The sequence below is a fragment of the Cibotium barometz genome, chromosome 33 (genome assembly GCF_041138505.1).
Source record: "Cibotium barometz isolate CiBa-2024 chromosome 33, ASM4113850v1, whole genome shotgun sequence".
Lineage (NCBI taxonomy): Eukaryota > Viridiplantae > Streptophyta > Polypodiopsida > Cyatheales > Cibotiaceae > Cibotium > Cibotium barometz.
Window position 1 is genome coordinate 24245419 of NC_141078.1, and position 14982 is coordinate 24260400.

Here is a 14982-nt window from a genome sequence, read left to right on the forward strand (position 1 = left end):
TCAGGGCCCATTTCAACCCCAAAGACGTAAATCTCTCTCTCTCTCTCTTTCTCTCTCTCTCTCTCTCTCTGCCCATCACCCTGAGTGTGACAAGTGGAGTACAAGCTCAGATGCGGAGCCCACCAGGACAGATGTACATCTCAGAACTCTTTAACAAATACATGGGGATTTCCATATATAGACCCAAAAATGAAAGCGAATCAACAAACTTAAAAAGAAAAGTATTGGTGCCAATGTAGACCCACCACAAGCCTCTCAAACCATGAACCATGTCCTCAGCTTAGCTGTGACTTTCAAAGGGCAATAGAAAGAAATGTATTGGAGCCAACTTAGAGCTACACAAGCCTCGAAAGTGGATCAACCCAATTCAACAACATAGAGCAAGCGTAATAGCTGATTACATGAGTAAAACAACATTACTAGTATACCTGGATAGCAATTATTGTTGGAGTGAGATAACGCACATGTTGATATCCCAGACACGATGCCAATTCTGCCAAAAAAGAAATAAATTTATAGATGATACTCTGTTTATTCACAGGGTAAGTCTCAACAAAACATTGCTAATTTATGAAAGTAGAAGGAACCCCCATACTTTGTAGAGACACAATAACATCGGCATCAGCATAGAAAGGAGCCCTGCGCTCAAAAATGCTTGAGAGCCTAGCCAAGGCCTACAAGACCACATGCAGCATGGTAAAATAGACCAATCCTTATGCAGCAATAACTTTGCTCTTAAGACCTCTTCAGCTTCAACATTATGCAATACAGAGGGCCAGTAAGGCAACACCAATCACTCACCTGGATGTGAGCAGAATCCCCATTTGATTCCCCAAGCAAAGGCCGTGAATGTGTTCCAACAGCAACTACCCTTTCTGCTAAGGCCTCTACAGGCACATCCAGCCACACTGTTACACCATGTCTCAAATAACTCCTGCACAATGGAGTGTATAGAATATCATAAATGCCTGGCTGCAAGTGCCAGCATAATGAAACCACTGAACTGTATGTTCGCCCCTCCCTTTCAATCACATCTACGACAAATTGAGGGCAGATGTATACTCACCAATTTACTGACCGGACCACGATACCCCCTCCAGTTGCTACAACCAACCGGCCATTGCATGAGAGCTGCTTCAAGACCTCCGTCTGATCAAGGAAAGGATCATCATCATATGGTCGAAAAAACATCCAGTGATTTAATTAACACTATTCTCAAATGTATAAGTCTTGTCCAACTTGATAACAATTCAGCACTCTTTGCTCATTGGAAGAAGACAGAAAACAGACACAAATGTACAATCTTCATATAACAGCAGACCTCAGCATTTCTGAAGCTTTCCTCATCTTGCTGCTTGAAGAATTGAGCAACAGTTATCCCACCTGCAGCATCCTCAATAAGCTTATCACTGCAAGTACCAGAGGAAAAAAACCTTGTGAGAAATCCGTGCCCAAGTGCAGGCTATCCAGGTCCAAAAAGTTGTGCTACCTGTCAAAGAATTGGTAATCTAAGGCTTCTGCCAAGAGTTTTCCCACCGTGGTCTTCCCACTGCCCATCATGCCAATGAGATATATGCAAGTTCCTCTCAAATCTGTCACTAGTTCACTGGCTCTTTTCTGCAAGCAAAGGTAAACATCTAAGCAGAAGTCTACAAGCCAATATCCTCTATTATGTCTCTAAAATTTGCTAACATTTGCTGACAAGAATGAGGACCTTCAAAAGCAATGCTTGCTCATCTTGAACCTTTTCATCTGCCTCAATCAAACTCTTGTCTGATTCACATGCCATCACCCAAAAAAGAAAAGAAGAAAAATTAAGCTTTGCTAGATGTGTGAAGTTTACAACTGCATTGATCAAACATGTAGACTCTACAGCTCAGATCTTGGCAGCCTCCCCCTTTGGCTCTCCTGACGTTGACAGAAGGGTGAGACCATAGGCCTGCGAATTTTCATCCAAGTGGCTCCGAGTTACGCAGATGCTTAGTTACCTAGAAACTAAGGGTAATTTTTTATTTCAATATTACTCTAGTGTTGCAATGGCAGCAGCTGCAAGATGGGCACAGACGCGATCCTCAGGAGGCGTGAGACTGCATGAACAGGTGGTAGTACCATTAGGAGGCTTCATATGGTGCTGGCCTTGCCCCTCTTTGTCACGGCCCTGTGTTTTTCTCTTGAAGAGTCAGGCTGCAGCTTACATGGGTGTGCTTTCTCTCTCTGGGAAGGGCCGGCTGCAGTACACGCACAGGAGCTTTTGCTTGTGGAAGGCTAGCGGTCTGGTCGGGCAGCAACACAAAAGTCGGATAGCTGCAGCACATGCACTTTTTCTCTCTCTCTCTCTCCTTGGAACGCGGGCAGGCTGGACTGCAAGTGCACAGGGGCTCACTTTCTCTCTCTCTCTCTCTCTCCTTGGAACGCGGGTAGGCTGGACTGCAAGAGCACAGGGGCTGTCCATGCTTTTGGAGAGAGGTCAGCTACAACAGAACTGCAGGAGAGCTGCAGCACGTTTGCTCCCCCTATTGGCTACTGTCGGGTTGGCTGCAAATTCAACTATGTGCTTGGGTTTCCGGCTGCAAGTACAGGTCACTTGGATGTATTTCTTGGCATGGGAGAAAAACATGATTCCTCGAGAAACCTAAGACCTAAAGGTTTCCACATGAAACCTTTAGGTCTGTTTCCCCTTGAAACCTTTATCCTGTTTCCATACAGAACCATTCTCAGCACCATTCCAAAACAATGCCAACAACGGCATACATCCAGTTACCTGTTCCTCATGAAACATCTGGAAACATAAATATGCCCATAACTGTAGGTCCCCATGTTCCTTTCCAACAGGAAGAAAACAATCTGCTCCATGAGCATGCAACCATGTGAGCTTGCATCAGGTTTGGCCAGGAGATAGGTCACATGCAAGCAGAGGGTATAGGAATGGACACATGTTTGGTACAGCCTTGCTGCTGATTGGACAGGGGTTCAGGAATCCATGACTGAGATGGATAGTACCCTTGGAAGGCAGAGAGGGTTGGTACAGGTGTGTCGACTGTATAGTATGCTGTGCTGTGATGCGAGTTCTCTTTTGGGAAACAGTTTGGAGTCTTTGTTGTGATGCAGGAGCACTGGATGTGTCTTGGTGTGATGCTGTTCATAGGGTCAGAGACTATGGATGGTTGTGGTAGCCTTGACGGAGGGAGAAAGCTTCTGTGTGCAGGACTCATGTGAAAGAGTCTTTTAATGTGAACAATAGCTGGACTCGTTTGTGGATGCCGAGTGGACAAGAAGCCATGATGTCACATGCACTCTACACTGTAATGCATGGTGACAAGCTGGCTCATCATCAGCAGTGCAACATTTGTATAATATTAGTTCCATTCAGGATGATTTTGTCGTACGCCGTGACCCCATTGTATATCCTCAGTCCAGGATAAGTCAGGCACGAGCTACATAGGTCATTCTCAGCCATAGTCAGTCAGTCAATCAATCTAAGTCCCTTAACCCTCTTAAAGAGACGCATTCATGCATATACAGTCAGTAGAAACCTTAGGGTTTGCATCAGAAGCATCCTGCATATTGCACATCATTCATGCATAGCATCTAGACCATTGCAAGAACCTCAAATAGCATCTAGGAATTATCCAGGATTTATCTAGGATTTTTTTGGTATTTTTCCCATCATTTTCAGCATTTATGCATCATTAAGCATTTAATGTTTATATAGCAGTCGGCCAGCATCTAGTGCCAACCGACTAGCAACATCACTAGTATAAATAGAGGCTTTGCACAATCATCTATTCATTCATCATATTCAGCAAGAGAGCCATCAAGCGCTTGTCATCCTCAGCATAAGGAGCATAGGCGATTGCAGTTTCAGCCATCTCTCTTCACCGTTTGTCTCCTACAGCCCTAGGTGCCGCAAACGCATGAGCATTCAGCCATCTACATCAGTAAAACGCAGCAGTTCAGCATTCAGCCTTCAGTCCATCTTGTGTTTTCTGCATCCATGCAGTTTTCAGCATTCATTCATTCATCGTTTTGCTCCAGCCACTTGGTGAAGGTAAAACGCAGCATTCTCATTCATTTACAGCATTCTTATACAGTCTAGAACAGTCCCAAACAGCCCCTCTCTCAGCCCTAGCTTTGCATCCCTCCCTCATACCATTGGGAAGAGTGCATAGGCTCGAGATTGGACATCTTTGGTACTCCTACAGCAGTGCACAGTTCAGCCCAGCACTTGGTCTTCAGATGTCTTGCGTTTGGCTTATCGTCAGTCACACCGTCAGTCTCTTTAAAGATAATAAAGCAAATACTATCTCGGTAACGGGATAGGGGGCCCTTCAGTGGGGTAGTTCGGGACCCCATACGGTGTACAGTTCTCATCTCTCTCTCTCATATCACTCTAAAGTTTGAAGTATTAAAGTGGATTGCTAAACTCACGAAACTCAGGATACAGAAGACGGTGTGAGCATTTGTGTGACAAGATCCTCCAATACGAAGACGTCCGCTGCATATTACATTGGTATCAGATTCAGCTTGTACACACACACCGTATCCTAGCGTGAGGGCATCCTTGGATGGTTAGATTGCATTCCGGCATGACCACCGACTTCAGCATCATGTCTACAGAGGAGAGTACTCATCAGCCGGAAGATGTCTCCCCCGAAGGAGACCTTGCCCTTCCGTCTACCGCAGACACCAAGCTCTTCTTAGAGCTCAGAACCAGCTCCTCATGGAGCGTCTCCAACTCTTGGAGGCAGCAGCAGCACGTCCTCCTCCGCCTCCAGTAGCACCCGACTACATCTCCCTCTTCTTTCAGATGGAACAAAGGAGAGAGAACGAGGCCCAAAGGAGAGAAGAAAAAGCAGAAGCAGAAGCTAGAAAGCAACTAGAAAAAGCAGAAAGCCGGGACTATGAGGAAGCCCAACGCAAGATCGACAAAGACCGGCGTCAGGCTGAACTCGCCACTCGGGAGCACCAACGAGAGCTCAATCGAGAACGTATGTTACTCAAGCACCAAAGGGAAAAGGAGGCCATTCATCTTAGATACCAACACCTCTCTTCAGCATCCCCAGTCTTGTGTGCCACCAGCCAGCAATCCGCAGCATCAACTACCGTCATTCGCAGTCAACCTAATTTCAGTAAGTATGATGGTAAGTGTGATCATTTAGCAGTAAATCAATTTATTCATCAATTTACTGCTCATTTTCCATTAGCTCGGATCACAGATCCTCAGGATAGAGTCCACGTAGCAGCTCCCCATCTCACTGATGAGGCAGTCACTTGGTGGCAGCATTGGTCTAATCTCTATACAGACCGGACCACAGGTGTCACAGCTTTCAGCAAGGATACCTTTGTCCATGACCTGAAGACCAGATTCCTCCCGCCCCAGTACATGACCGGTCTGGCAGATGAGTTCTATGGACTCAGACAGAACGGATCCCCAGTGCTTCAGTTTTCCGGCAAGGTTATCACTTTAGCACAGCAGTTAGGGTTATCTGCACAGGCCAAGATGGAGCAATTCATTCGTGGATTGATCCTAACATTCGGTTCACTGTTCGTAACTTTGAACCCAGTACATATGACCGGGCTTTGACTCTCGCTCAGAATGAAGAAATGAAGATGAACGGAGGCAAGCCCAAGCAGTCATCTCAGTCCCGTACCAAACCCCAGCAGCAGCAATCCACTGCACAGCCCGAGAAAGGTAACGCATCTTCTAAAGATGCTAAGAAGGACGGCAGTGATAGCTCCAGTTCAAGGGGTAAGAAAGACAAAGAATCTAAGCCTAAGAAAACCCCCGATGAAAAGGCTAAAGCAGGCATTACTGGAGGTTATCTTCCTCCAGAGGAGCAAAAGAAGTATCAGTCAAAAAATAGATGTTTTTTCTGTCACATCATAGGGCATGGTAAGAAGGATTGCCACAAATGGCAAGCGGAACAAGCCGCTAAAGCCCCTTCTGCCACAGTTGCCACAGCCTCCCCAGCTCCTCCAGCCTCGCCTACTACCACCAATGCGGTTCAACTTTTACCTTCTATGCATCCTATGCCATCAGTGGTATTTGATTCTAAGCAGGAGGGTGAGAGCGATGCTGCACAGAAGAGCCTCATCCGAGCTTATGGCTCTGCCAAGGGCAGTTTGTAGTCCTTTTCGATATGGGTAGTTCTAAAGACGCCATCTCTCCCCAGTTGGCTAATAAATTGAACTGCACATTAGTCCCATATCATCTGGATGTGGACGGGTTTACACCCGGTCTTCGCACCCACATTTCCCAGAAGGCACAGCAATTTGCCTTTGAAGTTCAAAAGGCCTCATTCCAACGAGATTTCATCATCTCCCCTCTGTTGGGGTGTGACATAATCTTAGGAATTCAGTGGTTCCGTCAGTATGAGCCTATCACCATTGGAGACAGGACACTTTTACTATCTGTAAAGGTTTTCCTAAGCCTGTCATGATTCATGGGGATAGAAGCATTCTTGGCATCCCATTGATTTCGCATCTCCAGGCTGTTAGAAGTCATCTCCTGTCTATTTTTTTACACCAGGGCCTCTGTTGTGGGTGTGCCCGCCCTGTATAGGTGTTTTATCATTTTTCCTCACTCCCTGTATTTTTTCCCTATTTTTCCCCATTTTTTGGTGGTGTGGATGGATGCCAGATGTTGGCAGGAGCTTCTGGTGGCTGGCCGACTGTCCATTCAGCAGTCGTGTGGCTGGCCGACTGCCCAATCAGCAAGCGTGGAGTATTTACTGCTGGCCGACTTGCTTTATGCAGTCATGGAGGTGTTTACTGCTGGCCGACTGCTTCATGCAGTCGTGGAGAGCCACCAGCGCTGGCCGACTGCTTGCATGGGGCATATAAATAGGCCCCATGCCCCCCACCACTTATTCATTCAGTTGTTTGCGGGATCTTGTGTATAGAGAAGAGTTTACACACCTTTTTTTGTGTTTCTTGTGCTGTCTATTTTCTGCATTCTACTTGCTCTTGTCAACCCAAGTTTGGTTATCATTTCCGCTACATATTCTGACATGGTATCAGAGCCCTAGGCTCGTGATAGATCTTGGGAGTTTTTCTGAGCAAGAGGGGGAGCGTTAGGTTGTTGATTGGTGGACTGTTTTGGACGGTTTGGGAAGAGAAGGTGCAAGAGAAAGGTGGGCTAAGGTGCTGGACAGCCACTTGCAGGTTTTAGAGATTTTTTTTCCCACCCACCCACCCTTTCAGTTTACTCCCCGCGATGGCAGATTTATTAGAGATGGCTGAGAAGCACGTGAAGATTCCGACTCTCCCCACGTTCCCAGTGGACCGTCACTTGGACGGGTCCAATTACGGCATCTGGAAGGTCATGATGGAGTCTCTGCTGGAGTCATATGACCTTGCTGATTTCATCATCATCGGGGTTCCATGGCCGGAAGCAGAGGAAGGGGAGTTACAGTCGATGAGGAAGGACCGAGAGGCACAGGCACACATGTGGGATCGTGTCAACGCCAGGGTCCGGTCATTTATTTTTCTCAACTGCACACCACAAGTGATCAATCATGTAAAGCACATGACGCTGGCGAGAGGCATATGGGAGCACTTGGCTTCTCTTTATAACAGGGTATCACCCATGAAACGGATCTCCTTGGAAGTGCAGATGCGGGTTATGAACCCTGCAAAGTCCTCGACGATGCGGGAACACATTAACAAGCTGCAAGCCCTTCAGCAGGAAGTCCTACAAGCTGGGAAGGAGATATCATCTGAAGACATGGCCATCACTTTGCTGTCCCACTTGCCTGCTCAGTATTCTGCTTTCTACTCCTCGTTGATTACGAGTGGCAGGCTCAGCACCATTACCTGGGAGGAGCTTGTGCCAATGGTCTTGGACCAGGAGGAACATTTCACGAACCCTCCTCACGGCGGCGGTTCGGAGGCCTTAACTGGCCAACGGTCGAAAGGCCGGAATAACAACAAGGGCAAAGGGAAGGCTTCACCGGAGAAGTCTTCTAAGAAGAAGCCTGACTCAGAACGAGAGAAGCTTAAGGCCGAAAGATTCTGCAATGATTGTGGCGAGAAAGGCCACTATTGGAGGAAGTGTCCTAAGCGGACAGGGAAGAGTGCTGATTCCTCAGCCTCAGCTGCAAAGACTCCGGCATTTGTGCACTTAGAGATGATGGACTCCAATGCTTCATCATCTTCGAGCGAGGAGGCAGTTGGCTTCACCGCGAAGGATACCCGGGAATGGATTCTTGACAGTGGTGCTTCCAGGCACATGACTCCAACCCGTGACTTCTTTTTGAATCTGAAACGGCAGTCAGGTCGCATCTTTATTGGCGACAACTCCACTATTCCGATACATAGTGAGGGCCGGATGGAGATTATTCCCGACGGCAAGGGGAGCAAGCATGCTTCCCGTGTTCTTTATGTCCCTGCTCTGGATTTTCATCTTCTGTCAGTGCATGAAGAATGCAAGACTGGCTTTCGGGTGGAATTTGAGGAGCATTCAGTTGCTCTACGGGACCGTCAGACTGGCCAGGTTGTTTGGGAAGGCGGTGTGGAGAATGGTATCTACAAGCTCTCTACACTCTCCTCGTTGACAAGTTATCAGGTCGAAGATTTGTGGCACTTTCGTTTTGGCCACTTAAATGTGGATGCATTGAGGCGAGCTTTCCGAGACCAGATGGTGGTTGGCTTGCCAGATGTTGGTAGTAGGCAAGGGCGTTGCAGTTCTTGCATACGTGGTAAGCAGCACAGGGAATCCTTTCCGAAGCAGGCTTCTAGGCAGGCTTCGAAACCATTGGAGTTGATTCACACTGACTTGTGTGGACCTCAGCAGACACCATCTTTGGGAGGATCTCTCTACTTTATGCTGCTTGTTGATGATTGTACCAGATTCACGTGGGTCTACTTTCTTTCCCAGAAGGACCAAGCTTTTGCACGGTTCAAGGATTGGCACGTGATGGTGGAGAAAGAGTCTAGATTTCAGGTTAAGACTCTCAGGGCTGATAAAGGAGGTGAATTCTCCTCGACTATATTTCTCAGATTTTGTGCAGATCATGGCATCAAACGGGAACTGGCCAATACAGGATCGCCTTCGGAGAATGGAGTTATCAAACGCAAGAACAGGACTGTGGTGGAGATGGCGAGGACCATGCTGGAGCATCGTGATCTTGCTCATCCACTTTGGAGAGAGGCTGTGGCAACGGCTGTCCATACCCTCAACCGATCTCCGACGACTTCAGTACCCCACATGACTCCATTTGAGGCATACTTTGGCAGGAAACCTAATGTCTCGCACTTCCGTGTCTTTGGGAGTGACGCGTATGTACATATTCCGAAGAAGCAGAGGGGGAAGCTTGACTCCAAGTCCTGCAAGCTTGTCTTTGTGGGGTATAATTCTCTTTCCAAGGGATACAGATTGCATGATCCAGACAGGAACGAGATTGTTGTCAACCGGGATGTGGTTTTTGACGAGCATGTTCCAGTATCCACTGTCGAGGAGCCGCCACTTCTTGGAGATCCAGAGGAGTCTCATGATGATTCCCAGACCATTATTCCAGTTGATCAACCTCAGTCAGTTCAGGAGGTTGAGCCCGCAGCTGGAGTAGAGCCCCCGCGACCACAGGAGGCTCCACGATCTGTTCGAGTACCTAGGTGGTTGTTAGACACCCTTCGGGAGTCGGGTGTCACGAAGTTACCCTCCGAGTGGACCATAGAGGACGGCCCTCGAAGATCACACAGAGTCTGAGATAAAAGCAATACAGCGGAGCTTCTTCAGGTGAACTATGCTTTGATGTCTCGTATTATGCGGGACAAAGAGCCCACTTCCGTAAAGGAAGCCCTTTCACAGGATACTTGGAGGAAAGCCATGCAGGTGGAACTTGATGCCATCAAGAAGAACAACACTTGGGAGTTGGTTCCAAGGCCGACGAAGCGGTCAGTCATTGGTGTCAAATGGCTCTTTAAGACCAAATATGCGTCTGATGGGTCGGTGGACAAACACAAAGCCAGAATTGTGGCTAAGCCAGAATTGTGGCTAAAGGTTATGCTCAGTGGCCAAGCATCGACTACGAGGATACCTTTGCACCGACAGCACGGATGTCCACGATTCGGACCTTTCTTGCCCTTGCTTCTTCTCAAAGGTGGCCCGTGTATCAAATGGATGTAAAATCTGTGTTCCTTAATGGTGACCTGCAGGAGGAGGTGTATGTTGAGCAGCCTCCAGGCTTTATTGTTCCAAGATCTGAAGGGATGGTTTACAGGTTACGTAAGGCCTTGTATGGTCTTAAGCAGGCTCCCAGGGCTTGGAATCAGAAGATTGATTCCTTCTTTGTTCGGACTGGATTTCAGAGATCGGTTGCAGATCCAAACCTGTATCTCTTTCGGGAACGCGGCATGGTCACAATTATCATCCTTTATGTGGATGATCTCATTCTCACTGGCAGTCATGTGGAGCACATTGGAGTGACGAAGGCTGCCTTGTCAAAAGAGTTTGAGATGACTGACTTAGGCTTACTCCACTTCTTTTTGGGATTGGAGATCTGGCAAACCCAGAGGGGGTTTTTCGTCTCTCAGCAGCAGTATGTTCATGAGTTGCTTGAGGCCTTTGGGATGGAGAACTGCAAGCCTATTACTTCGCCGATGGACCCGAACACAAAGTTAACCGTTACTGATCCTTGTGAGCCAGTTGATGCCTCGCAGTACTGGAAGTTGGCTGGTTCATTGATCTGGTTGCTGAACACCAGATTGGACTTGAGCTTCTCCGTGGGGCTGTTGAGTTCTTTCATGCAGACGCCATTGAAGTCTCATTGGGACGCAAGATTGCGGATCTTGCGGTATCTGCAGAGTACGAAGGATCTAGGACTCTTTTACACAGGAGGGGATGGAGTCAGGCTCCAAGGTTGGAGTGACTCGGATTGGGGAGGAGATTCAGACACGAGGAGATCTACTTCAGGATACAGTTTTACCCTCGGCTCGGGAGCAGTTTCTTGGAGCAGCAAGAGGCAACCAACTATTGCCCTCTCTTCGACAGAGGCAGAGTACCAGGCTGCTTGTGGTGCTGCTTGTGAGGTTGTGTGCCTGCGGAGGCTGCTAGGCGAGATTGGGTTTCCACAGAAGGAGCCCACAGTCATCCAGTGCGATAACCAGAGTTGTATAGCTATTGCTCGGCACCCGGTCTTCCATGCCCGGACCAAGCATATACACTTTGTACGTGAGAAGATCTTGGCTGGTGACATCTTGCTCCTTTATTGTTCGACGGAGGACAATGCGGCGGACTTCTTCTCACGAAGTCTCTACCTCAGGCTACGCTCAGGCGGCACTCCAGCTCCCTTGGGTTGATTTCAAGGCCAGGAGCTGAGAGGGGGTGTTAGAAGTCATCTCCTGTCTATTTTTATACACCAGGGCCTCTGTTGTGGGTGTGCCCACCTTGTATAGGTGTTTTATCATTTTTCCTCACTCCCCGTATTTTTTCCCTATTTTTTCCCATTTTTTGGTGGTGTGGATGGATGCCAGATGTTGGCAGGAGCTTCTGGTGACGGCCGACTGTCCATTCAGCAGTCGTGTGGCTGGCCGACTGCCCAATCAGCAAGCGTGGAGTATTTACTGCTGGCCGACTTCCTTTATGCAGTCGTGGAGGTGTTTACTGCTGGCCGACTGCTTCATGCAGTCGTGGAGAGCCACAAGCGCTGGCCGACTGCTTGCATGGGGCATATAAATAGGCCCCATGCCTCCCACCACTTATTCATTCAATTGTTTGCGGGAACTTGTGTATAGAGAAGAGTTTACACACCTATTTCTCTGTGTTTCTTGTGCTGTCTATTTTCTGCATTCTACTTGCTCTTGTCAACCCAAGTTTGGTTATCACTTCCGCTGCATATTCTGACACAGGCCAGACGAGCTATCCGCAAGGAAGCAGAAGGAGCCCTACTTTATGTCCATGCTCAAACAGCCTCTACCTCATTGGTAGCATTCACTTCATCTTCGGTCCCTCAGTTAGCGATCCTCCTGTCCAGACATCAGGACATTATGCTCATGGACGATCTCCCGCCCAGTCTCCCACCCTCTCACCTTGAGGACCATCGCATTGATTTGGTCCCTGGATCAAATCCTCCTAGGAGGTTTCCCTATCGTCTTTCCAAGACTTTAGAGGACGAGTAGGAAAAGCAGTTATCTGAGCTTCTCCGAGCAGGATTTATTCGGCCTTCTTCCTCTCCATTTGCTGCACCTATCCTATTTGCCCAAAAGAAGGACAAGTCTGCACGCCTTTGTGCAGATTGCAGGGCATTAAACAAACTCACCATCAAGAATAAGTTTCCTATGCCAAGGATAGAGTACATTTTGGAGCGTTTAGACGGTGCTAAGTTTTTCACTAAGATCGACCTCAAGAGTGGTTACCATCAGGTCCGCATCTTTGAAGCTGACATTTCAAAAACAACTTTTCGGACAGAGTGTGGTCACTACGAGTTTGTAGTCATGCCTTTTGGGCTTACAAATGCACCCGCAACCTTCAATAAGATGATGTCTAGGATTTTCGCAGTCCACATTGGGAAGTGTGTTTTCATATTCCTTGATGACATACTAGTCTTCTCAACCACTGCAGAGCAGCATGAGAAAGATGTGGAGAAAGTCTTGAAACTTTTGCGAGATAATTAGCTCTACATAAACGCCAAAAAGTCTGTCTTTGGTGTTAAGGAAGTTCAGTATTTGGGCTACATCATCGGTTTCGATGGGATTAGACTAGATCCATCAAAGGTTCATGAAATCGTAGATTGGGACATTCCTAAGACCGCCCAAGAAATCCACTCATTCGTAAGTCTTTTTCAAGCCTACAGTACCCATGTCCATCAGTTTTCCAACCTTGCAGCACCTCTTACCGACTTGCTCAAGGGAGTGAAGACTCGCAAGCAGAAAGTCTCAGTTATAGGCAAGGCGCTTGATGCATTCCGTGCACTCCAGAAAGCTGCCTCAGAAGCGCCTGTATTAAAGTTAGCATCTTGGGATGAACCTTTTGAGGTCATTACCGATGCAAGCAATGTAGCCATAGGAGCTGTTGTCCAGCAGGACAATAGACCCATGGCATATTATAGTAGAAAGTTGGATGTCGCCGAAAAGAATTATTCGGTATATGACAAAGAGCTTTTGGGTGTGATCACAGCACTCAAACATTGGAAGCCTTTTCTTTATGGACAGGTTTTCACAGTGAAAACAGACCACCAAGCACTTAAGTGGCTTCAAACTATGCCCAGTGCCCAGTGGAGTGATCAACAGGCCAGGTGGAGTCAACTCTTCCAACAGTTTGGAGGAATGATTGAATATATCCCTGGTAAGCATAACCCAGTAGCAGATGCTCTAAGTCGAAAGGCCAGCATCCAAGCAGTCCAAGAATCTACCATTCTCGAAATCATAGGAGGACTTAGATAGTATGAAAGACCAATATGTCGACTCCCCAGAGTTTGGTACTCAGTACAGTTTGGCCCTCAATTCTGAGCCAGGCCATTATTCCATCCAGAACGGTTGGTTGTTCTTCGAGAACCGCCTCTGTGTCATTCGAGAAAAGCGTTCCACTCTTCTCCATGATGCCCATGACTCCTTAATTGGAGAACATAGGGGTATCAACAGTACCCTCGAGAAATTAGAACGGTCCTTTTATTGGCCAAAGATGAGGCGTGATGTCTATGCACATGTACAAGCCTGTAAGATTTGTCAAAAAGTAAAGGTTCCATATACAAAGAAGACTGGTTTACTTAAACCTTTGCGTATCCCCGACGGACCTTTCATCGATATATCTATGGACTTTGTAGGGCCTCTACCAGCGGATCCCGTAACACTCAGTGTTTCACCATTGTGGATCGCTTTAGTAAATTCTGCATGCTCATCCCATGCAAGCATACGACCACAGCCGAGGACGTAGCTCGTCTGTTTCTCAAGCATTGGTACCCAATTTGTGGTTTGCCTAGCACCATCACCTCAAATAGAGATTCCAAGTTTACCTCGCATTTTTGGAGGGCATTATTTGAAAACTTCGGAACTAAGTTGCAGTTGTCTAGTGCATTCCATCCGCAGACAGATGGCCAAATAGAAATTTATAACCAGTTGGCCTTTGATGTTCTCAAGTCATACTGTCATGACCAGCAGTCCAAATGGGAACAATATCTTCCATTGGTCCAAGCTATTTTGAACGACACTCATTCATCTGTCGGACGGACTCCATATGACGCAGCCTTTGGTTGCCGTTTCTCTTCTCTTTTGACGAGATTGGTGTCTCCATCTCTAGAGGCTAACAAAACCACGGAAGCATTTTCCAAAATCATTGAGTCAGTCAAGAACCCTTGACCAAAGCACAGGAAGCATATAGCAGACAGGCGAATAAGTCTAGACGAGATGTCCACTTCAAGGAAAGGGATTGGGTCTATCTGCGTATCATGAAACAGAGATTGAAACAAGTGGGCAAACGTTGTCCCAAGCTTTCATTCCGTAGTTTTGACCCTTTTCCGATAGTTAAGAAGTTAAGTGATGTCTCCATGAAGTTAAAGTTGCCTAACAGTTGGACTTGTACTTGTTGTACTTGCTGTACCACCCATTGTACTAACTATACCAGCTTCTGTACTTGCTATACCAGCCACTGTACCTACTGTACATGTTGTACCAGCATTTGTACTTGTACCTAATGTACCAACCACCGTACCGACTGTACTAGCCATTGTACTTACTGTACCAACCACTGTACCAGCTGTACCAACCATTGTACTTGCTATACCGACTGAATGGAGAGTTGTACTTGTTGTACCAGCTCTATTGCATGAAGACCCCGTGGTTTTTGGGAAAGAATCAGTACCCACACGGAGGTATATGGATTATGTTGTTGGCTCGGCATTTCTACAGCTTGTGTTCCGGCTCGGTTGCCTCGTGTTGGGCTGTGTTATGACACTTGTATATGGATAATCCGGCATCTCCCGTGGGGAGAGTAAGGCCCTCAAAGCTTGTACATGATATTATTCTCCTTGGGTAATAAAATACTCCAAG

General features: G+C 47.2%; 1 protein-coding gene across 2 annotated transcripts in view; it reads right to left on the bottom strand.

Moving 5' to 3' along the window:
* Positions 1-14982, bottom strand: part of LOC147619421 (shikimate kinase 3, chloroplastic-like) — a 33408-nt gene that overhangs the window by 2495 nt on the left and 15931 nt on the right. For both annotated transcript variants that reach the window (XR_015261848.1, XM_086773067.1), the window contains exons 2-8: positions 1715-1773; positions 1490-1617; positions 1322-1409; positions 1067-1149; positions 802-934; positions 596-674; positions 429-493 (exon numbers count right to left, since the gene is read on the bottom strand). Coding sequence is in view for 1 of the 2 variants with exons in the window: in XM_086773067.1 (XP_086629193.1) it covers positions 429-493; positions 596-674; positions 802-934; positions 1067-1149; positions 1322-1409; positions 1490-1617; positions 1715-1773 (635 nt within the window). In the remaining variant the exon portion in view is untranslated. The remainder of the gene's footprint in view (positions 1-428; positions 494-595; positions 675-801; positions 935-1066; positions 1150-1321; positions 1410-1489; positions 1618-1714; positions 1774-14982) is intronic.